Below are 23,128 nucleotides of genomic sequence, written 5' to 3' on the forward strand. Positions count from 1 at the left end.
AAAGCTAGAGAGTTTGTGTCTAGTAAGATAACAGAAGTGTGAGTATGCCTTTATTTTCTACCTTCTACCACTTCTGTCGTTTTAAAGAGTAAAGTTAGGGAAAACTCATGTCTAGTTTTATGACCCTATGGTGCAGCAAATGTGCCCCAGGAATCAGTGAACAGTATGAGGCTGTCAGATTTCCAAAGGAATTTAGCTAATGGGCTTCATTGCTCATAAACTTTAAATTTAGGTGAATCAAAATGGTTCAGGTATAGAAGTTCAGAATTCTAAAAATTAGCAAGCAGTGAAGGTTTAGTGGGTGATTTTCTAACTGGAGAGTTCTGTTTTGCCCCTCCACCTAAAGGTTGAGGCAGTGGAAGCTGCTCAAAAGGAAATAAGCAGATATGAGTTAGCTAATTTAAATTTAAGGAAATAATTCTTGTCAGGACGAAGCCAGAATAGTGAAGGTGTTCTGCAGCATCTCCTAGAGGCGCTTCTGAATAATCTCTCTTGAATGGTTTAGGTATACAGTTAATGAGAAAAGCTGACTCAGGGCTGCCCTGGGGCTTTTCAGAGAATGTATTCTGGGGATCTCTGTAGGCTGTAAATGTGGCCTGAAAAAAATCACTGACAGGAAGACAAATATTATACAGCTCAGATTTACCGAAAAGGAAGAAATGTTTATGAAATTCAACATTGGTAACCTGAGTCAGCTCTACTTGTTTTCTAAAAACATCAGTTATTATTACTAGTGCATGTACTAGTTCACAGCATTATATTTTCAGATCCATATTTTTCTTCTAAGAAGAGGATTTTACTTTGTACCAGAAATTTCCAAGGAAAACTGGTAAAGAACCATAAAAATTACAGGATTAAGGTAAAAAAAAAAAAAAAATATATATATATATATATATATATATATATATATATATATATATATAAAATGTCTGTTACAATCTCTAGGTCAAAGAAAAGACCCTTTGCAAGTCTCCACTCAGCACAACAACTGCTACCTGCTAAGCTACCTCAGGCTCTGTGAGGGGCTTAGGAAGAGAATTGTGTGGACCAGGGACAGGTGACCCTTCTGGGACCTAGACTGACTAATCTTCAACCTGTGCTAAACTGCTCCATGCCACAGTGCACTCTCATTCCAGGCTATATCTATACTGGCTTTTTAAACGTTTCTATTGTTTTTTTGGTTGTTTTGTTTTGTTTTGTTTGGGGCCATATCCAACAGTGCTCAGGGGTTACTCCTGGCTCTGCACTCAGAAATCACTTCTGGCAGTCTCGAGGGACCATATGGGATGATGGGAATCAACCCAAGTTCATCCTGGCTCGGCTGTGTGCAAGGCCTTACCATTGTGCTATCGCTCCTACCCCCTTTTTAAACATTTCTAAGATTAAAGTATATTCTGTCAGGAATTCTTAAACAGAATCATTTACATATGACTTGTACAAAGTGAGAGAAGTAATGGAAACCTGTCTAGGAAAAGAGTGGTTTTGATGACTTTTCCATCTTTTTCTTAGTTATTTTTTTCAACACTTTATAAGTCAATTTTTATTGAAATAAAATGTACGGGTAGGACAATTGAGCTTTGTTTTCTGTTTGATTTCATTTGGGGGACATACCCAGTAATGAGCAGGACTTACTGTGCTTAGGGATCAGTCCTGGTGTGCTCTGGGAACCATATGGGTGCTAGGGATAGGGCCAGGACCTTGCCTGCAAGGCAAGCAAACTCCCTATCACTTTGGCACATATGGGCTTTGTTTTTGATTCACTCTGAGAACCTGTCTTTTTAATCCTTAGACCACTGATATTCAAAGAGACTTGCTTAGTAAGAGTTAGATAATATCTGCCATATTTGTTAGTTTGCCTCATTCTTGTTGCTATTTTTGCCTTTACTCTTTTTTTTCCTTTTGAGTATTTAATTATTTCTTTTTTCTTTCATTTTTCTAAATATGTCAGTTATACTTTCTTAAATATTTTTGAGTTCCTTTCTCTCCACTTCCCTGCTGCACTGATATTTCTTGTTCTTTGTGATGTGTGCCAGAGAGTTGGTGTGAGATAGTTACCTCATTGTTATTTTGATTTGCATCTTCCTGGTGATTAGTGATGTGGAGCATTTTTTCTTGTGCTTTTTGGCCATTTGTATTTCTTCTTTGAGGAAGTGTCTGTTCATTTCTTCTCATTTTTTGATTGGGTTAGATGTTTTTTCTTGTTAAGTTCTTTCAGTACCTTGTATATCTTAGATATTAGCCCCTTATCTGATGGGTATTGGGTGAATAGTTTCTCCTATTATGTGTGTAGCCTTTGTGTCCTAGTCACTGTTTCCTTTGACATGCAGAAGTTTCTCGGTTTTATGTATTATCCCTGCTTCCACTTGTTTGGACAGTGGTGTTTCATCTTTGAAGATGCCTTTAGTCGTAGTATCATGGAGTGTTTTACCTACGTTTTCTCCTATATACCTATTGCTTCACATCTGATATCAAGATATTTATTCCATTTTGACTTGACCTTTGTGCATGGTGTTAGATGGAGTTCTGAGCTTGCTTTTATTGCATGTGACTGACCAGTTGTTTCAACAACACTTGTTGAAGAGGCTTTCCTTGGTTCCATTTTGACTTCAATTTGTTTTTCTTGCCTGATTGCTATAGCCAGAACTTCTAATTCTATATTGAATAAAAGTGAATATAGTGATCATCATTGCCTTCACCTGATCTCAGATGGAATGCTTTCAGTTATTCACCATTATGAATGGTACTGTCTGTGGCTTTGTTATTCTTGGGGCTAAGCAATCCACACCTGAAAGGTTAAGTTAAGAGAGAAAAAGAGTTTGTAGGCCTGAGGCCAGCCTCCTGGGGAGGGAGGGAGGGAAGGAGAGACAGGGAGAGTGGGAGAGTGGGAGAGGGAGAGGGAGAGTGGGGTGGGGGGGGGGAGAGAGAGAGAGAGAGAGAGAGAGAGAGAGAGAGAGAGAGAGAGAGAGAGAGAGAGAAGAGAGAGAGAGAGAAGAGAGAGAAGAGAGAAGAAAGAGGAGAGGGAAGGGGAGGTCAAAAGTAACTTTATATAGGCTCCCTCAGACTGTCAATTCCCTCTGTTAACTGACAGACTTTGACTTCAGTTAAAGGGGAAAGAAGGGCTTATGGCAGAGGGCCATGGGGCTGAATTCCTACAGTTAAGGAGTCATTACTTTATATATTTTAATTGTTTATTAATTTTTTAATTGAATCACTCAGATAGAGCTACAAAGTTGTTCATTATTGAGTTTCAGTTATACAGTGGCCAACATTCATCCCTTCACAAGTTCAAATTTCCCAGTTTTCCTCCCCTTCCCTCTTCTTCCTGCCTTTTTCCTTGCCTTTCTCTGTAGCAGACATTACTCTCTCTCTCTCTCTCTCTCTCTCTCTCTCTCTCTCACACACACACACACACACACACACACACACACACACACACAAAATCTATATATCTATCTCTCTATTCCTCTTCCTTTTTTCCTTTCACACTGTGGTTTGCAATATTATTGCTGAAGGGGTAACATGCATATCAGTTTACCTCCTTTCACTACCCACTTCTTGTCCAAAGTGATCATTTCCCACTATTATTGTAATTGTGGCTCCTTCGCTGTGCTAACTTCACTACCCCACTCTTTGTGGCAAGGATTGCTTTTAGCTATTTATAGAGGTTTGTTTTTCAATATGAACTTCAGAAGCATTTTATGTATTTCTTTGAAATATGGTTTGCGTATCCTTATAGGAATTGCATTGAATCTGTACAATACTATTGGGGATATTGCCATTTTGATATTGATTCTCCCAATCCATGACTAGGATATATGTCTCCATTTTCTTATGACCTCTTTTCTCTCTCAAAGCTGTGTTTTATAGTTTTTTTTTTGTATAGGTCTTTCAACTTCTTTAAGTTGATTCCAAGATATTTGATTTTCTGAAGAACAGTAGTGAATAGGATTGTTTTTTTTTTAAATTTCTCTATCATTATTTGTATATAGGAAAGACATGGCAAAAGTGGGCAAACCTGTTCTTGTGCATGTCTTAGAGGAAAAATATTGGAACTTAAAAACTTGGTAGGCAAAAATGAAAAATTCATTGAAAGTCTCCCACTAGAGGAGTAATAGCTTTTCCCATGGAGTATAATTTCTGCTGTGGATTTGTGGTAAATGGCCTTGACTATATTCAGGAAAGTGCTTTTAATTCCCATCTTGTTGAACTTTTCAGCAATGAAGACTTTGACTGTTGCTTTTTCATAGGGTTTTTTTCCCTGGCTCTCTGGGACCCCAGTGATTCTTATGTTGTTTCTGTTGAATTTATCCCAAAGTTCTCTTGTCATCTGTGTTTATTTTGAGGATTTTTTTTACCATCTTCTGTTCATTTATTTTGAGGCTTATTTCCATTTTCTGTTGTTGTCTGGAGGTTCTCTGTACTTCATCTTTGAGATTACTGTTTCAATCCTCAGAAGCTGTTACTCTACTTGTGATGCCTTTCAATGAATTTTTCCATTTTACTTACCAAGCTTTTCAGTTCTAACTTTTTTTTTTTTGGTATTCTTATTTCTGCTCTCATATCTTCCTGTGTTTTATTGGCAATACATTCCATTGTTTCTTTGAGCTCACTAAACATTATAAGCATTTTTACTCTGAACTTCATTTCAGAGAGGTGATGTAGGGGATTAGTACTGATTAGGTCTGCTGTATTACAGTCTTCCCCACAAGGCTTGGTGGAATTTTGACCTGCTTTACCATGCTTCTTCCTATTGTAGTCTCAAGGTTCTTTCCTGTATTACTGTCCATCTTCCCCCTCATCCAATTAGGTCTCAGGGGAGATAATGTGTTTCAGAGTTTATCTTGTGACTGTTTAAGTTGGTCTAGGCATGGATGGGCAGGCCACAAGTCTCTCTATTGTTTTGGCCACTCTCAAAGATCCACAACAGGGTTTGAGCCCAGGTCATAGCCCATGAGTGATTTTTGACTCCCTTTCTAACACTGACCCCAGGCTGAAGGTTAATATCTTATGTTTGTCCACCAAGTCCACAGCAGCTCCTATCTGGTCAGCCATTGCTATATTCGGAAGGTTCCTTGCAATCCTATTTTGTCATGAATGGATAATTGACTTTGTCAAATAATTTCTTCATTGCTATGATCATATGATTTTTTTCTATTGATATATGTATCATTTTGATTGACTTGCATATCTTAAAAACCATCCTTGCGTCCCTGAGATGAAATCTACTTGGTCATGGTATGTGTTTTGTTTTTGTTTTGTTCTATGAATTGTTGGATTTTATTTGCTAGTATTTTGTTGAATATCTTTGCATCGAGGATTTCAGAGGATAACTCTCTCTCTCTCTATCTCTTTTTCTCCCTCTCTCTTTTGGTGTCTCTGTCTGCTTTTGGTATCATGGTGATATTAGCCTCATAGAAACTTTTTAGGAATTTTTCTTGTTCTTCAATTTTCTGAATAAGCTTGAAAAGGATTAAAGGATTGGTCTTGGGTCCTCTTTAAAGGACTGTAGAATTCACTAATGAATCCATCTATTTCTGGGCTTTTGTTTCTGGGAAGCCTTTTGATTACCTTTCAGTATCCTCCATAGTAGTGATAGGTCTATTTAGGTATTCCGAATCATCCTGGTTCAGCCATGGTAGGTTATATAAGCATGGTGGAAGTCTGTGTTATTTCCCCATTGCCATGCTTTCAGTGTGGTGTTTTCTTCATGCCATGCTGTGCTGGTGTTTATTGACTAGGAGAAGTGTGCGGTCCTCCGATCCTCACCTGGCCAGCTGTGAGTTCCTGAGCACAGACAGGAGGCTGAGGCATTTCTCAGGTTGTCTCCCTTTGGTCAGGGCATTCTCACCTGCAGCCAGCATGAGATCTGGTTTGTATTGACTATCTGGTTTTGCATACTATCCACTTAACCCGTTAGAGATTTTTTTTTTAGTTTGGTTTTGGGGCCACACCCGGTGACTCTCAGGGGTTACTCCTGATTTGGGGGGACCCTATGGGATGCTGGGGGATCAAATCGTAGTCCGTCCTAGGTTAGAGCATGCAAGGCAAACACCCTACTGTCTGTGTCACTGCTCCAATTAGGGGCTCTTTTTGAGCAAGGCTATTATGTATTTTATATTTTTACATATTACATATACATATTCTGGTAGTCTCTTTATGAATTTGACATTTTTCTTAGTATGTCTTTTGAAACAACTGCTAAATCAAAAGATGTTTGTATACTTAGCTTTGAGTAACTCTGCCAAACATTAAAGTAACATAGTGATGCCCTTCACACTCTTAAAACTATTGCACTTGTTCCATATTATCATCATTGGTAAAAAGCAGTAACACGGTGTTCAGTAATTTTCATTTTAGTTGTTTTGATGAGTTTCTCTGTTTTGTTTGTTTTTATAACTTTTTGAAGGCCATTGATACAAAATACTTTTAAGGTTCCTTTTGGTTAGTTTTTTTTTTTTAATCACTCTTTTTCTGGTTGTTTTTAGTAGTTCCTAGTATATATGCACCCTAGATTCCCTACTTGTTATATATTAGCACTCTCCTATAGTTCTACTAGTTGTGACTCCTAAGTATTCTATAAGAGCCATACTAAAGGAACAAAACATTGGAACCAGAAGAATTTCTGAAAAACTGGTTGACTCCCTATCTGGGATAAGAAGAACCCAGAAAGCAATGCAACCAAAACCCAGTATTTCAATCTAATAGGGCCATGTCAATAGGACTTAGTCCCTAAGTGACAAGGTTCTTACTAACAATAATATAATTATTTGAATATCAGTAAGAATAGTGATTACATGGTGTGTTGGTGAATGAATCCACTTATAATCTAAGTAGCTACAGTGTTATTTTAAGACTGAATATTGAATGAACAGTTTTTTTCTTCTTAAGAATAAAGAATAGTGAAAGAACCTGGTGTTTTTTTTTAAAGCATTGTGATTTACAAAGATATTCATAGTTGAATTTTAGAAATACAATGTTTCAGCACTAGGGCCAACTTCCCTCGAGTCCATCCCATGCCATCATCTCTCTGCCCCAGGATACCATCATAATGGCCTGTTTGGGTTTTTTTTGTTGTTGTTTTGTTTTGGTTTTGGTTTTGGGTTTTGGGTCTACATTTTTTTTCATTCTCATGTCTTATAAAAGAACTCATACTATATAGAGGTTATTGTTTCTGCTGAGTAACCTATGTTTATGTGTTCCAAACCTCACCAGGAGTGACCCTTTGAACACAGCCAGAAGCAACTTGTGCTTCCTTCTTTAGAAATAATCAAGCATGAATAATTCATGGTAGACAGTTGCATCTGCAGCAGTATTTAAAATATATAACATTGAGATATAGTAATTATAATAAACCTCCATTTATTCAGGGACTAGCAGACCATTTACATGCCCACAAGTCACCTGGGAAGTGAAACAAAAGTGAGCTAAGATTCTGAATGCTCCTTTCTCTCTTAGGTGTCAGTAAAGGTTTTCGATATCAACTTTCCCTTGGTTTATAACTTGAATCTTTGCTCTCCCTGGCCTCTAGCTATGTGCAGTACAGCCTTCTCCAGTGCAATGCCTTTGCTTTTCTCTATTTAATGCACTCTGCCTCAAACTTTTCAGTGTTTCTCCCTATCAATTAGAGTTTGTTTCTCTGAACCTTCTCATTATCCACTGAATTCTGACTTCTCCTGAAACTTGAATTGTGGGTATAAATTCAACACTTTAAAATTTGAGAAGCCCTTGATTACCACATACTTTTTTATAGTTCCTGCCCTTAAGCTATTCCAACTAAGAAAAAGTTCTGTGAGAAAAATAAAACACTCAGAAGCTGAGCTTCTGATAATTAATAACAAATTATTGTTCTGATCACTTTATTCTTTATTTATTTATGCTCTGTAAGAGCATTTGCTTTAGTTTCATATTTGTCATTAGTAAATGTTCATGACCTATTATCTAACATTCTTAAAAATCATTTGTTTTATGATCCCTGTTTATTTCAAGTGATTATGTATTAAGCTTAAGAAATAAATGTTTATGTAATTTAGAGCGAATGTTTACCTACCTTTGGTACCTACTATATGTTTATATATTTTACATAAATATATACATAGTATATACTATATAAATAAACATTATAAAACATGTATTTATGTATACAATCACAGTGAGAACATCTGGTATTTATCCTTGCCCTTCTGACTTACTTGAGTTAAACATACCATCTTAGTTGCAGTAAGTTGCTTGGTTTTATTATTCCTTGTGTTCCACTGTGTATATATACCACAAATTCATTATCCATTACTGCTATAATGAACACCACTGTGCATATATCTTTTAGATGAGTGTTTTGTATTTTGTAGATATATATGAAGCAGTGGAATTTCTAGGTCATGTGGTATCTCTATTCTTAGAGAAGAATAAATGGAATTGAAGTTGGAGAGAAGGAAAGAAGATAGGGAGGAAGAGAGGGAGGGAGGTAGATGGGGGAGGAAGAGAGGGAGGGAGAAATGAAAGAGGTAAGAGAGATTTTGCCCAGAGATTGGGTTCATAACCTGTTCATTGCTGATGCAGATTTGCTAGCCCAGGTTCCATCCACAACACTGGTCCCCTGACTACTTCCAGGTGTAGCCCAAAAGCTAAAAAAGTTTTGAAAATATTTGAAAAATTTAAAAATATGTGAGCATATTTTAAGTACTTATATGTTTTTGTCTTATCTTTTTAAAGCTATACCTAAGAGGTAAATAAAGCCTCTGGCTATAATTGTTATTTAGTCTGTCCTTAATTTTTTTGGGGGGAGTGGGTTTGGGCCACACCTGGTAACACTGAGGGGTTACTCCTGGCTTGGGGGACCATATGGGTCAAGAATCAAACTGTGGTCCATCCTAGGCTAGTGTGGGCAAGGCAGATAGATGCCTTATCCCTAGCACCACTGCTCCAGCTCCTGTCCTTAATTTTTAATTTTGTTCTTCGATGCTTTATTTTTTGTTTGTTTTATAAACTATGCCAGTGTGTTTCATCTAAACTTAAAAAGATAAAGTTTTTTTTCTGAGATTTCAGAGCTATTTCTCTTCTATCATGAGTTCCTCATTTGCTAGGAACTTTCTCTTCTAATCAAAGAATTATTTTTCTGTTTCCAAGAAGAATGTAACTTTGTCACTGTCTTTTTTGTTTTTTAATCCTCCTTCTGGTATCCAAAGGAAATAAAATTTTTTCTGAAAAATAAAATGTCTGCATTAATTCTACTACTAAAGCTGCCTCAAAATTGCTATATAATGGGGGTACGGTGTTTGCCTTGCATGCAGAAGAACGGTGGTTCGAATCCTGGCATCTCATATGGTCCTCCAAGCCTGCCAGGACCGATTTCTGGGCATAGAGCCAGGAATAATACCTGAGTGCTTCTGGGTATGACCCAAAAACCAAAAAAAAAAAAAAAAATTGCTTTATAATGGATTGTTTTTACTGAAGTTGCAGTAGCAGTTATCTCAACATAATTAGATGAACAATTGTTGTTATGTTGTTGTTTTGCCACACCCTGTGATGCTCTGGTTAATCTTGGCTATGCACTCAGAAATCGCGCCTGGTTTCGGGGACCATTTGGGACTCCGGGGATCGAACCCAGGTTCGTCCTGGATTAGCTGCGTGCAAGTCAAGTGCCCTACTACTGCGCTATCGCTCCAGCCCCAAACAATAGTTTTTACATTAAAATGAATACTAGAAACAGAAATAAAGACCTGACTGCAAACCTAGTCTTTCTATTTAATAGCTTATAGTAGTAAGTTCTCTGAACCATGTTTCTTCATTTAGAATTGGAGACAATTTAATTAGTTCAAGTGGAATTTATAAGATATGATTTATGCTGGTGGAGGTCCCTGGGCCAAATAAAGTGAAGTGGTGAGTAGAAAGGCGGCAGCCCCAAGAAAGGAACCTGCTGCTTCCTCTCTACCCACCTCTGCCACTCTGAGAAGTGGCTGGGGAGATGTATGACTGGGCCTTGTCCAGGCAAGAAAAGAAATCAGTCCTAGCCCCTTCCCAAGTTCTTTGAACCCGTCGTTGCCTTCCCTCACAGAAAAGAATTTCAGGGGGAGACAAAATAGTGAGTAAAACAGGTTTATATGGAGGTACTGAGGAAGGGGAGGGAGGGGATACGAGAGAGAGTAAAGAGTAACAAGCTCAAGAGAGATTACAGGTATTTCCCAAAGAGCCTAGGCACACAATCCAGCATGAAAGTGTATATCTTGGGAGGGGAGAAGCAGGCAACATGTGCTTGCACTCCATGTACCCAGGCAGCACATGTGTCCCTCCTTTGTTTCAAGTTGGCTTTTATAGAGTTTTTCCCTACCTACCCCAGGTAAGAGTCCTGTTGCCAGGAGGCGGGAGGATTGGGATTAGTTGATGGTCTTCTTTAGTATTCTTTTCCTGGCCTTAGGTAAGAGGTCCAGTCTTCTGGGGCCTATAATGGCACCATTGATAGAGTAATCCCTCCAAATTCTATCTCAAGAATTCATTGCCATTAGGGTCCCTTCACTTACATCCTCTGGCCTGCTTCATGATCATGCCTGGCACTTAATTTCTTAACTACATAAAAAAATTTCCCAAGTGGCTTATATAAAGTATTACTTTTAAAATCAACCTTTCTGTTGTCAGATAAGAAAAAAAGACATGAATTCACAGGTAACTACTTCACAAGAACAATGATTATTAGTCATTTGGAAGATTATTTAAACTCAGCAATTAAATTCAAAAGGCATTAAGGCTAAACTTTTCTTGTATGCAGTTAGCACTAATTAAGAAATATAATGCAGTTTGGCATTGCAAATTGGAACTACTCATTGAGAATAAAAAGATGATCAATTATAATAATATACAAATTTCTCTAATTCTTTTCTGAAATTTTATTTTAATGAAGTATTCAGAAAAAAGGGTGGTGCATGCAAACTAACAACCAGATATTTGACACTATTACTTAAACTGTTAGCAATCTGAGAGATTTTTATGTTTTAATGGATAAAGTTATGATTAGCTGTTTTGCAACTATTAGGTTAGAAATAAAAGCATATAATAATTGATATAAAAAGCATACACTTATAATAAAGTGAAAAAGGGGACTGGAGAGATAATACAGCTGTTAAGACATTTGCCTTGCATTTGTATGCAGCCAACCTAGGTTCGATCCTTAGTATGCCAAACGGTCTCCTCATCTCCAACTGGAGTAATTCCTAAGTGCACAAATAGGAGTAACCCCTGAGCATTGCTGGTATCCCCTCTCCCCAAATAAAACCTGTGTTTTAGTTAACCACAATAAAATATGTTAATTATTTAAGTAAAATGCTTTTTTGCTTGTTTTACCAAATACTTTGTAAATTAATACTTAATATTAAAATTTGAGTTTTAGTCTAAATGTATCCAGTCTGAAGAAAGTATTTGTGGGTACCTATTTATGGAATATATAGTCTGGAAATTTTGCTGTGGTCTTTTGGGTTTTAAAATGTGCCCTAAGTTTCCTCCTTATTTATTTCAGGGCTATAGGAAGGGGAATGGTATGCTTAGTAGGAGATTTAGAGTATTTTGTATACAGCTTTAAGTTGATGTTATGTGTCATTTTTGCTGGGCTTTGAGCTCCTCAGAGGTTTAGGAAAGTCAAAGAATTGAGATTGCAACCAAAGTGGGTGGAAGATGGGGTTAAATGTTTTTTTCTTGTTCAGTTCTGTCAGTACCTTGTATATTTTAGATATTAGCCCCTTACCTGATAGGCATTGGGTGAATCTTTCTCCCATTCTGTGGGTGGCCTTTCCTTTGAAGTGCAGAAGCTTCTCAGTTTAATGTATTCCCATTTGTTTATCTCTACCTTCACTTGTTTGGACAGTGGTATTATTTCCTTGAAGAGGCCTTTAGTCACAATATCATGGACTGTTTCACCTACTTTTTCTTGTATATACTTTATGATTTCAGGTCATCAGATCAAGGTCTTTAATCCATTTTTGACTTGATCTTTGTGCATGGTGTTAGATGGAGGTCCAAGTTTGCTTTTTTTGCATGTGGCTGACCAGTTGACCCAAAACTACTTGTTGAAGAGTCTTTCTTTGCTCCATTTTGCATTTTTGCCCCTTGGTCAAGGATTAATTGATTTTATGTTTGGGGGACATTCTCTGAATACTCAAGTCTATTTCATTGATATGAGGGTCTATCTTTATTCCAATACCATGCTGTTTTAATGACTATTGCTTTGTAATGCAATTTAAAGTTGGGGAAAGTGGTGCCTTCCATCTCCTTTTTTGTTAGTTGTTTTAGTTATGAAACCCAATTATGAACATGTTTGTAAACCTGATGCTTAAATAAAGATATTAATTTTCAAAATAGATAGCAGGAAGGAAGTTTGGGGTGGCTAATGACTATAGGAGCATTGTGATGGGAATTGTCACTGGTAGTGGGGTTTGGTGTTGGAATATATTCGTAAAATTCAATTATCAATAATTTTATTAAACACAGTTATTTAATTAAATTTAAAAATATTTTTAAGTAGGTAGAAGAGAAAGGAGTTTATTTGCACAGACCAAGAGTCCAGGTAGCTCTGGAAACTTGGTTCTGAACAAAGGATCCACTCTGTTTTTATGTCTTAAAAAGCAAAAGCAAACAAGCCAGCATGCAAACAGGTTTATGCAAGCAAAATCCCAGTTAAGGCTGATGTAGTTTGAAGAACAGAGGATATTTGCTTCAGTTTGCATACTCTAGTGATTTGGGTGCCCCTATATCCATAAATCTTCTCTATCTAGTAATCACTTCTTCTTGTGACCATAAATCTTCACCACCTTGTTTTTGCTCTTTGATGTTCTTTAGTCCTTGTCAGCTATTTTTCACTCTCCAATTTCCCTCAGTTTCCCTCACACCAGGTTAAATATATGACATTCAATGTTTCCTGCCCCACTAGAGTCAGTTGCTTTAGGACTCATTCAGAAATTAATTTGTTTTTGTTTGGGGGTCACATTTGGCAGTGTTCAGGTCATGCTCCTTAACTGCTGTACTATCATTCAGCCTTCAATTTAATGGCATCTTCAGATCACTCCACTGAGGAAAATGGGATCTCAGTAATGTGTTGACATTTTACTCTCTGATAACATTTTATATAACCATATACAGTTTTAAAATCAGGGTTTACTTTCTATGTGTTTATTTCCTGAACTTGCAAACATTAGTAACATTAGCAGATGTGCTTTTTTTTAATGGAAGCTTCAGTGATTTCACGTAAACCACTTGTTGACTGCAATGTTGGCATACAACTATCCAATGCTAGTACTGCTTTCCAAAATCTTCATATTCTGAGCAGCAGTGTACAGCCTGGTAATATTTTTTTCTCAGATTTCAATTCCATGTAGAGGCATCATTGCCCTCTCTTTCTCTCACATCGATGTCTCTCTTCTCACATACTGCAGACATCTGACCTTCATGTTTGTTAGTAAACAAATATTCTTACTTTGTTGAACATATTTAATAAATGCTCGAAAAACTGGTCTTATTATTTTATATTTATTTTTGCATCTTATTTTATAAATGATCCTAGAAACTAGATCTTATAAGATACTGTTTTTATCAGATAAAAACAACCTATTTCGTAATATAATGTTAAAGTGAGCCATGCCTAGACATAAATGTGTATTTAAGGCCTAATATTATAGTTTATAATACCTTTCAAAAGAAGCATTTATATTTGGCTAAGCTATTATTCCATATTTTCTAAAGCTTATGGTTATTTGAAAATCACATTGTTTTAACTATATTGTTTAGCCCGTACCAGAGTACTTTAAAAAAAAAAAAAGAGGTCAGTGTGGGGTCTTGAATGAAGTATAGCAATTAGATCGCCAGCATCACATGGAGGCCCCCAAATCACTAGTGCGGCTCAAAAAATCCTCAGGACCAGTGCAGCACTGAATCTTCAAGTCCTTGAAGTGAAATATTGCATAGGCTGCCTGAATCACTTCTAGAATGCACAGTTCTCCTGATAAGAATTTGGGAGACAACCCCTGTGCCACACATACACATACACACAATTTTTTTTTTTTGTATACCCTACCTTGGCAGCATATCTCTTTATAGATGAAAACTGAAAATCTTTGTTGAGGAATAGAATTTGGGGAAAGGAAGAGTCCACAACACCCAAGTCATACTTGGGGAACTACTCATAGACTTGCTTGGAGGACTGTGAGGCAACAAGAATCAGGCTGATGTAAGGAATGCACCCAACCTGGTCAGCTCTCACTGCTACCCAGAGGAATAGGTTTAATAATATAATCTGTTAACTTAGAAGAAAGAATATGTAAAAGTGTCTTAACATATCACATTAGCATATCAAGCAAACTTAAATAAACTTTAATAAATTCTTCATCAGCCTGTCATGTTTATTGTGGCTTAAAAATTTTTGTTATTAAATGCTAAAGCAGACATTATTATTACTTTTAATATTGTTTAATATTTAACTTTCTCTCCCTCTTTCTGATTCTAAAAATCTAAATTCAGGTGCACAGATCATAGAGTCAAACCTCAGAGCTTACACAGGATCTTTTCTTGTTTTTTTTTTTTGTTTGTTTGTTTTTTATTTAAACACCTTGATTACATACATGATTGTGTTTGGGTTTCAGTCATAAAAGGAACACCACCCATCACCAGTGCAACATTCCCATCACCCATGTCCCAAATCTCCCTCCTCCCCACCTGACCCCTGCCTGTACTCTAAACAGGCTCTGCATTTCCCTCATACATTCTCAATATTAGGACAGTTCAAAATGTAGTTATTTCTCAAACTAAACTCATCACTCTTTGTGGTGAGCTTCCTGAGGTGAGCTGGAACTTCCAGCTCTTTTCTGTTTTGTGTCTGAAATTTATTATTGCAAGAATGTCTTTCATTTTTCTTAAAACCCATAGATGAGTGAGACCATTCTGCGTTTTTCTCTCTCTCTCTCTGACTTATTTCACTCAGCATAATAGATTCTGTGTACATCCATGTATAGGAAAATTTCATGACTTCATCTCTCCTGACAGCTGCATAATATTCCATTGTGTATATGTACCACAGTTTCTTTAGCCATTCGTCTGTTGAAGGGCATCTTGGTTGTTTCCAGAGTCTTGCTATGGTAAATAGTGCTGCAATGAATATAGGTGTAAGGAAGGGATTTTTGTATTGTATTTTTGTGTTCTTAGGGTATATTCCTAGGAGTGGTATAGCTGGATCGTATGGGAGCTCGATTTCCAGTTTTTGGAGGAATCTCCATATTGCTTTCCATAAAGGTTGAACTAGACGGCATTCCCACCAGCAGTGGATAAGGGTTCCTTTCTCTCCACATCCCCGCCAGCACTGTTTGTTCTCATTCTTTGTGATGTGTGCCATTCTCTGTGGTGTGAGGTGGTATCTCATTGTTGTTTTGATTTGCATCTCCCTGATGATTAGTGATGTGGAGCATTTCTTCATGTCTCTTTTGGCCATTTGTATTTCTTCTTTGTCAAACTGTCTGTTCGTTTCTTCTCCCCATTTTTTGATGGGATTAGATGTTTTTTTCTTGTAAATTTCTGTCAGTGCCTTGTATATTTTAGAGATTAGCCCCTTATCTGATGGGTATTGGGTGAATAGTGTCTCCCACTCAGTGGGTGGCTCTTGTATCCTGGGCACTATTTCCTTTGAGGTGCAGAAGCTTCTCAACTTAATATATTCCCATCTGTTAATCTCTGCTTTCACTTGCTTGGAGAGTGCAGTTTCCTCCTTGAAGATGCCTGTAGTCTCAATGTCCTGGAGAGTTTAGCCTATGTGTTGTTCTATATATCTTATGGTTTGGGGTCTGATATCGAGGTCTTTAATCCATTTGGATTTTACCTTTGTACATGATGTTAGCTGGGGGTCTAAGTTTAATTTTTTGCAAGTGGCTAGCCAGTTGTGCCAACACCACTTGTTGAAGAGGCTTTCTTTGCTCCATTTAGGATTTCCTGCTCCTTTATCAAAAATTAGGTGATTGTATGTCTGGGGAACATTTTCTGAGTATTCAAGCCTATTCCACTGATCTGAGGACCTGTCCTTATTCCAATACCATGCTGTTTTGATAACTATTGCTTTGTAGTAAAGTTTAAAGTTGGGGAAAGTAATTCCTCCCATATTCTTTTTCCCAATGACTGCTTTAGCTATTCTAGGGTGTTTATTGTTCCAAACAAATTTCAAAAGTGCCTGATCCACTTCTTTGAAGAATGTCATGGGTATCTTTAGAGGGATAGCATTGAATCTGTATAATGCCTTGGGGAGTATTGCCATTTTGATGATGTTAATCCTGCCAATCCATGAGCAGGGTATGTGTTTCCATTTCCGCGTGTCCTCTCATTTCTTGGAGCAGAGTTTTATAGTTTTCTTTGTATAGGTCCTTCACATTTTTAGTCAAGTTGATTCCAAGATATTTGAGTTTGTGTGGCACTACTGTGAATGGGGTTGTTTTCTTAATGTCCATTTCTTCCTTATTACTATTGGTGTATAGAGAGGCCATTGATTTTTGTGTGTTGATTTCGTAGCCTGCCACCTTGCTATATGAGTCTATTGTTTCTAGAAGCTTTTTGGTAGAGTCTTTAGGGTTTTCTAAGTAGAGCATCATGTCATCTGCAAACAGTGAGAGCTTGACTTCTTCCTTTCCTATCTGGATTCCCTTGGTATCTTTTTCTTGCCTAATCGCTATAGCAAGTACTTCCAGTGCTATGTTGAATAGGAGTGGTGAGAGAGGACAGCCTTATCTTGTGCCAGAATTTAGAGGGAAGGCTTTTAGTTTTTCTCCATTGAGGATAATATTTGCCACTGGCTTGTGGTAGATGGCCTTAACTATATTGAGAAAGGTTCCTTCCATTCCCATCTTGCTGAGAGTTTTGATCAAGAATGGGTGTTGGACCTTATCAAATGCTTTCTCTGCATCTATTGATATGATCATGTGGTTTTTATTTTTCTTGTTGTTGATGTTGTGTATTATGTTGATAGACTTACGGATGTTAAACCATCCTTGCATTCCTGGGATGAAACCTACTTGATTGTAGTGGATGATCTTCTTAATGAGGTATTGAATCCTATTTGCCAGGATTTTGTTGAGGATCTTTGCATCTGCATTCATCAGCGATATTGCTCTGTAATTTTCTTTTTTCGTAGCATCTCTGTCTGGTTTAGGTATCAAGGTGATGTTGGCTTCATAAAAGCTATTTGGGAGTGTTTCCACTTGTTCAATTTCATGAAAGAGTCTTGCCAGGATTGGTAGTAGTTCCTCTTGGAAAGTTTGATAGAATTCATTAGTGAATCCATCTGGGCCTGGGCTTTTGTTTTTGGGCAGACTTTTGATTACCATTTTTATTTCATCAATGGTGATGGGGGTGTTTAGATATGCTACATCCTCTTCTTTCAACCGTGGAAGATTATAAGAGTCCAAGAATTTATCCATTTCTTTTCTTGTTTTTAATAAATACTCTTTATTTGTGCCTGTTTCAGAAATGGTATAGTAGACCTTAAATCTGTAGCAATATTCATATATCAGAAAATCCTCAAAATTTACAATTTGGGGAAATATACAGAAAAATATACAGAGACTTTTCTTAGTGTAGTAGAACAAAATAGTTTAGTAGAACAAATTTGTTAACTCACAGTGTCTTCAATATATATGAAGAAAGTAAAATGCATGTATGATACCTGATCCCAAAGATTATTGCAGTTTCTTATAATATTTTATTTTGTTGAGAGTGGGTGAATTCCATTACTTATTGATTTTACCAGCTCAGAGTCTTATGTAGTTCCTCTCCTTGAGTTTATTTTTTTAGTTCTTCCAAATAAAATACATTTCTGTAGCATTTTTTCATTCATTGGTAAAGTTATTGTGAAAAATGCCGTTATTGGACTTCATGACACACTCAGTTTTTGAGTAACTCAACTCAGATTTTCTGGGGTCCAATTTCTTTGTCAAACAGAATTTCAAATACTTGCTTTACCTAAATCCCAGGCTGGTACTGGAGTGTAATAAGTCCAGATAGGCTCAATATCCATAAAATGTTTCTGGGTAGGTCCTGTTCTGGGTCCATTTTGCAAGCAAAGAAAGGCTGAGAGAAGCTGACAAGTTTATTCCAAGTGTTTCAGCTAGAATATGAGGACTGTCGCCCTCAAAGTTCTCAGTGCTTTCCACCATTGTGCTCCTGACATTGTCAGGTTTTGTATTTCATTGGGAAGTCACAGACTGACAGCAGCCTGGCTTCTAGTTCCCTAGATAATAATAGCATCCCCTAAGTTGTGGCAGCAAAATTATCTTCAGTCAGTGCCAAATAGTCTTTCATGGTCAAACTTGTTCAAAGTGGTGAGTTAAGTAGCTCTGTAATTCCAGAGCTAAATTTGTATGAGAATATTTATCAGTGTTACTCTTTTTTCTGAATAGTGCCTATTTGAAATTCTCCATAGCAAACCTTTTTAGGGAATATTTAAAAAGGTGGTTTTCATCTTTTGCCTTCCTGTTTCTGAAGATTAGCAAGGATATTGTCCTCTTTGGAAAGCTCCTATAATTATTCCTAGAGAAGGAGAATATTACACAACAAAACACTTTTATGTGAAACTATTATGTATACCACAAGGTAAAGTCAGAAGTGATTTTCAACCACATATCCCTGGACCAACACTGCTCTTTGCACAAGCCTAAAAAGATAGAAAGAGCACTCTACCATAATGCAAATTAACTTCCATTCTGTGGACTAAAGTTCAGACATTACAAGTTGTCATGTGCATAAAGAATCAAAACCTACTCTAGATGAAGCCATCTGACTACTGTAGTTAATTCTAAGACTATTGTAATGTTCTTAGGTTCCTCGGGTCTCTTCTTACAGACTAAAGGATGAATCTCTCCAAGATGTCTGGAACAGACCTTTGCAAAATAGATCACTTTGCTACATCAGTTATTTAAAGGTCAATCTAGGATTACTACTCCCTTAACTAACAATAGGAATAAAAATTGAGACTATTAAATGTAATTATTAAAGTTTAGGTGACATGTTTATAATAGTTTTAGTATTTATAGTTTAATGTGCCTGGTTACCACCCTTCACCACCATCAAAGTGCCCAAGATTCTACACCAATGTCCCTGTGTCATTCTCAGTCGACTCTAATTTTTATTATTATTCCCCTCTTGCTTGGTATTCAAGTTTCATAATCCAGGATTAAGTGCTTGTTAACATTTCATATTATGATTTAAGATTTTTTAATAGAAAGGCTAAAGAGATAGTTTAGTGGTTAAGGTACTTGCTTTGCATGCTACCAGCATAGGTTTAATCCCTAGCATTTCATATGGTTTCTCAATCACTGCTAGAATTGATTTCTAAGCATAGAACCAGGAATAAGGCCTGCATGCTACTTGTGTGTGTGGCCCCAAAATTATTTTTTTAACTTAGAAATTTATATGACAGGACACACATTTCATTACAGAGCATTTGTTTTTCATCATATGAGTCACTCTCTCTAAATGAAAAGGAAAGAGACTTTCCTTCTTTCCTTTCTTCTTGAAGTCCCAGATCCTAAATCCATTCCTTATAGCTCAGCACACACACACACACACACACACACATATATATATATATATATATATATATATATATTTGCCCATTGGCTATAGCATTTCTTTGCAGGAAAGTTCTTCATACATATATAGCTGAAATTTGTTCTACTTCCTACTAATCTATCTATTAATTTGTTAAATCTAATGTTAATTTGATTGCAGTGTAAGCCTGAGAATTTAGAAGAAAACTCTCTGAGGAAAATCTTTTGCCCACCCCTCCCTAAAGGAGGGATTCTCACTGATTTATTCATGGGCTCTGGCTATCTATTTTCAGTTGAGGTGGGAGAGAAATGTATGTATTATAACCTGATTCCATTTTTCTCTCCTACCCTTGAAGATTGTATCAGTTGTCCATATCATAAGTTGTTCATTTTATTTAGGAATTTAAACTCTTCGTCTGCTTCTTCAGCTCTGACATTTCCCATTGTAGAACTTGATATAGAAGCACAGCAGAAAGGAGATAAGGAAGCTCAGCCGGTGCTTTTCTTACCAGCACTGTGAAAAATAACAAACTCCTGAATTGCTCAATATAAAGTAGATGCTTTTTGTCCTGCAAAACCCACCTTTTTTTTCCTTTCCCCAGAAGAAATTACTAAGTACATGTTTCTTGTGACTGCATTTACAAACTTGTCCAGAAGTAGAATGTTTGTACTTTTGTCTTCTCCCACATAAGTAGAATAAGGATGAAATTTTCCAACCCTTTCTCGCTGTCCCATTTCTATCCCCAACTTACATCCTACTCCTGATTTTTGCAGTTCCAAATTTAATAACACCTCTGAAGTAAAACTTTCTCAGTTTTATTGCCTTTATTATGTTTGTTTCTTCATCATTAAAGCTGTTGTGAATTTAAATTTGAACACTTAAAGTTGTTGTAAACTATTTCTTACATACACATTATATGAAGTAAAATGGTTTGAACAATAAGTTTTGCGATAATGATACTGACAAGCATAATAAAAAGAATAGATTTTTATAAAAATCATCACCTTCATATGAGAAGCTGGTGGAATTATTCAGAGTGACAAGGAGCTGGAATCATATAGTATTCTTCAAGACTATAAGAAACCTATTTATTGGGCTGGAGTGATAACACAGTGTAGAGGCATTTCCCTTGAATGTGGCACCATGATTCAATCTCTGGCATCCTATATGGTTCCCTGAGCCTTACAGGCATGGTTTCTAGCATAGAGCTGGGAATAATGCTTAAATGCCACCAGGTGTGGCCCCAAAACAAAATAAGAACAAAAGGAATCTGGCTGTTTAAGATCCAGAATATCTATTTAGATCTGTAGCAAAAAGGTCTTTACAGTACAATTTCAATTTTAGTTAAAACTATTTCTGTAATACAGCTAAAATTTAATTTTTTTTCTTTAACTCCATGTGAAGCATTTGAATTACTGTATAGTTTAAAAAGCCTCAGTATTAGCTCCTGCTATAAAATGACAAAGTCTTGGGGCTAGAGAGATAGTATAAGGGAATACAGTCTTGCATGTTTGATCCCTGGCACCACATATGGTCCCTAGAGTACAGCTGGTTGTGGCCCCCAGTTGCCCCCAAAACAGAAATAAAATGGCTAAGTTTGACAAAATTCGGATTTCTTTTTGTTTTGTTTTTTGTTTTTTTGGTTTTTGGTTTTTGGTTTTTGGGTCACACCTGGCAGTGCTCAGAGGTTACTCCTGGGTCTATGCTCAGAAATCGCCCCCAGCAGGCACAGGGGACCATATGGGATGCTGGGATTTGAACCACCGTCCTTCTGCTTGAAAGGCAAATGCCTTATCTCCATGCTATCTCTCTGGCCCATCTTTTTTTTTTTAAAGAATTTAGATTGTTTAATGTAAATACCTTTCTTTAAAAAGTAGAAAGAAAATGAAATATGATGGTTATGAACATTTTAAATAATCTTCAAAGACCTCAGAGACAGATACAAGGAATAATGTTAAAAACAAAATGAAATTAGAACAAAAGGGGCTAGAGAGATAGCAAAATGGTTGGGTGTTGCCTTGCACGCTGCCGAACCAGGACTGACAGTGGTTTGATTCTTGGCATCCTTATGGTCTCCCAAGCCTACCAGGAACAATTTCTGAGTGCAGAGCCAGGAGTAACCCCTGAGAGCTGCTGGGTATGACCCAAAAACGAAGGAAGGAAGGAAGGAAGGAAGGAAGGAAGGAAGGAAGGAAGGAAGGAAGGAAGCAAGGAAGGAAGGAAGGATGGAAGGAAGGAAGATAAATAAATAAAATAAAATAGAAATAATATAAGGTTGATGGGAAGATTTAAAAGTAAAGATTTTCTTAGAAAACCCAAGCTATTTTAAATAACATTAATACAATTAATACAATTTCAATTGACACCTTTGTCTGCATCCTTATTTACTAGACTTGCTTGATTCTGATTTTGTTTTATCATTCTATATAATATAATACCACGGGCATTTCTTCTATTTTCAGGTTGCCTTTTTGAAAATGTAACAGTGGAGCTAGCATTGATCTCCTTGGTGGACAACTCTTCACACTGCAGAGTGCACTGGAGATCAGGCCTCCTGAATTCATCCCAGTGGGAGTGATTACGGAGAGAGGAACCGACCTATGGACTGAGAGCATCGCACTTAAGCTTTGTGTTTACTTATTTCTGGATGGTTTCGAAAAGAAACAGTTGACTTTAAGACCTTGAAAAACCAAGGCTGCTTATATCCACTTATCCCTTCAGTAACAGTATTTCTAACAACAGAGTCTAAAAGGAAGAAAGAGAAAAGAGACATAGAGATAAATGTCTGCCATAGAGGTAGGCAGGGTAGAGACGGGGAAAGTGGGAAGGAAACGGGGACATTGGTGCTGGGGGAAAAATGCACTGGAAAAGGTATGGGAATTGGACATTGTATGACTGAAGCTCAGTATGACAACTTTGTATCTATCTCATGTTGATTTAAACAATTTATTTTATTAAGACATTTTTAAAACATAAAATTTTGAACAGAACAAAAAGAAAGGCCAGGGAAAGGGCTATAATAGCAGCTTGTTGGCTTTTAAGATGAATATAGAAGTTTAGTTTGTTTCCCACAAAGAGGATTATTTAAATCTGTGCTTTGTCAGCACCACCTGGAAGTACAGTAATGATTGGTCTGTCCTGTGTGGAATGTACTGGGGATTTTGTTGGTGGAACTGAATGTTAGTAGTGGACCTATAAGCTAAGAACATTTTATGTTCATTTAAAATATATTTCTAAAAGAAAACTGGTTTGTGTACTTTTATCAAGAGACTCAGTAAACATTTATTAAACTTAAAGGTTTTTTTCACTTACGTGAATCCGCATATTTTCTTTTTTGTTTTAATACTATACTTACATCCTTACAGAATATTTATTGCAAACTAAAAAATATACATTACTGATAACTTATTCCAGAGCTGGCTTCATCCCTCCTATATGACAAAGCAGGTAAAGAAGAAACCATTGCGGGCCCGGAGAGATAGCACAGCGGCGTTTGCCTTGCAAGCAGCCGATCCAGGACCAAAGGTGGTTGGTTCAAATCCCGGTGTCCCATATGGTCCCCTGTGCCTGCCAG

The 23,128-nt window shown here is 36.9% G+C and overlaps 1 protein-coding gene across 1 annotated transcript in view; it reads left to right on the forward strand.

Moving 5' to 3' along the window:
- Positions 1-22,310, forward strand: part of UBE3D (ubiquitin protein ligase E3D) — a 137,470-nt gene extending 115,160 nt beyond the window's left edge. The window contains exon 9 of the mRNA XM_049772319.1: positions 22,017-22,310. Within this exon, the coding sequence (XP_049628276.1) occupies positions 22,017-22,037 (21 nt within the window). The 3' untranslated portion in view covers positions 22,038-22,310. The remainder of the gene's footprint in view (positions 1-22,016) is intronic.
- The last annotated feature ends 818 nt before the right edge of the window (positions 22,311-23,128 follow it).

Source organism: Suncus etruscus, chromosome 4, assembly GCF_024139225.1.
Source record: "Suncus etruscus isolate mSunEtr1 chromosome 4, mSunEtr1.pri.cur, whole genome shotgun sequence".
Taxonomy (NCBI): Eukaryota; Metazoa; Chordata; class Mammalia; order Eulipotyphla; family Soricidae; genus Suncus; species Suncus etruscus.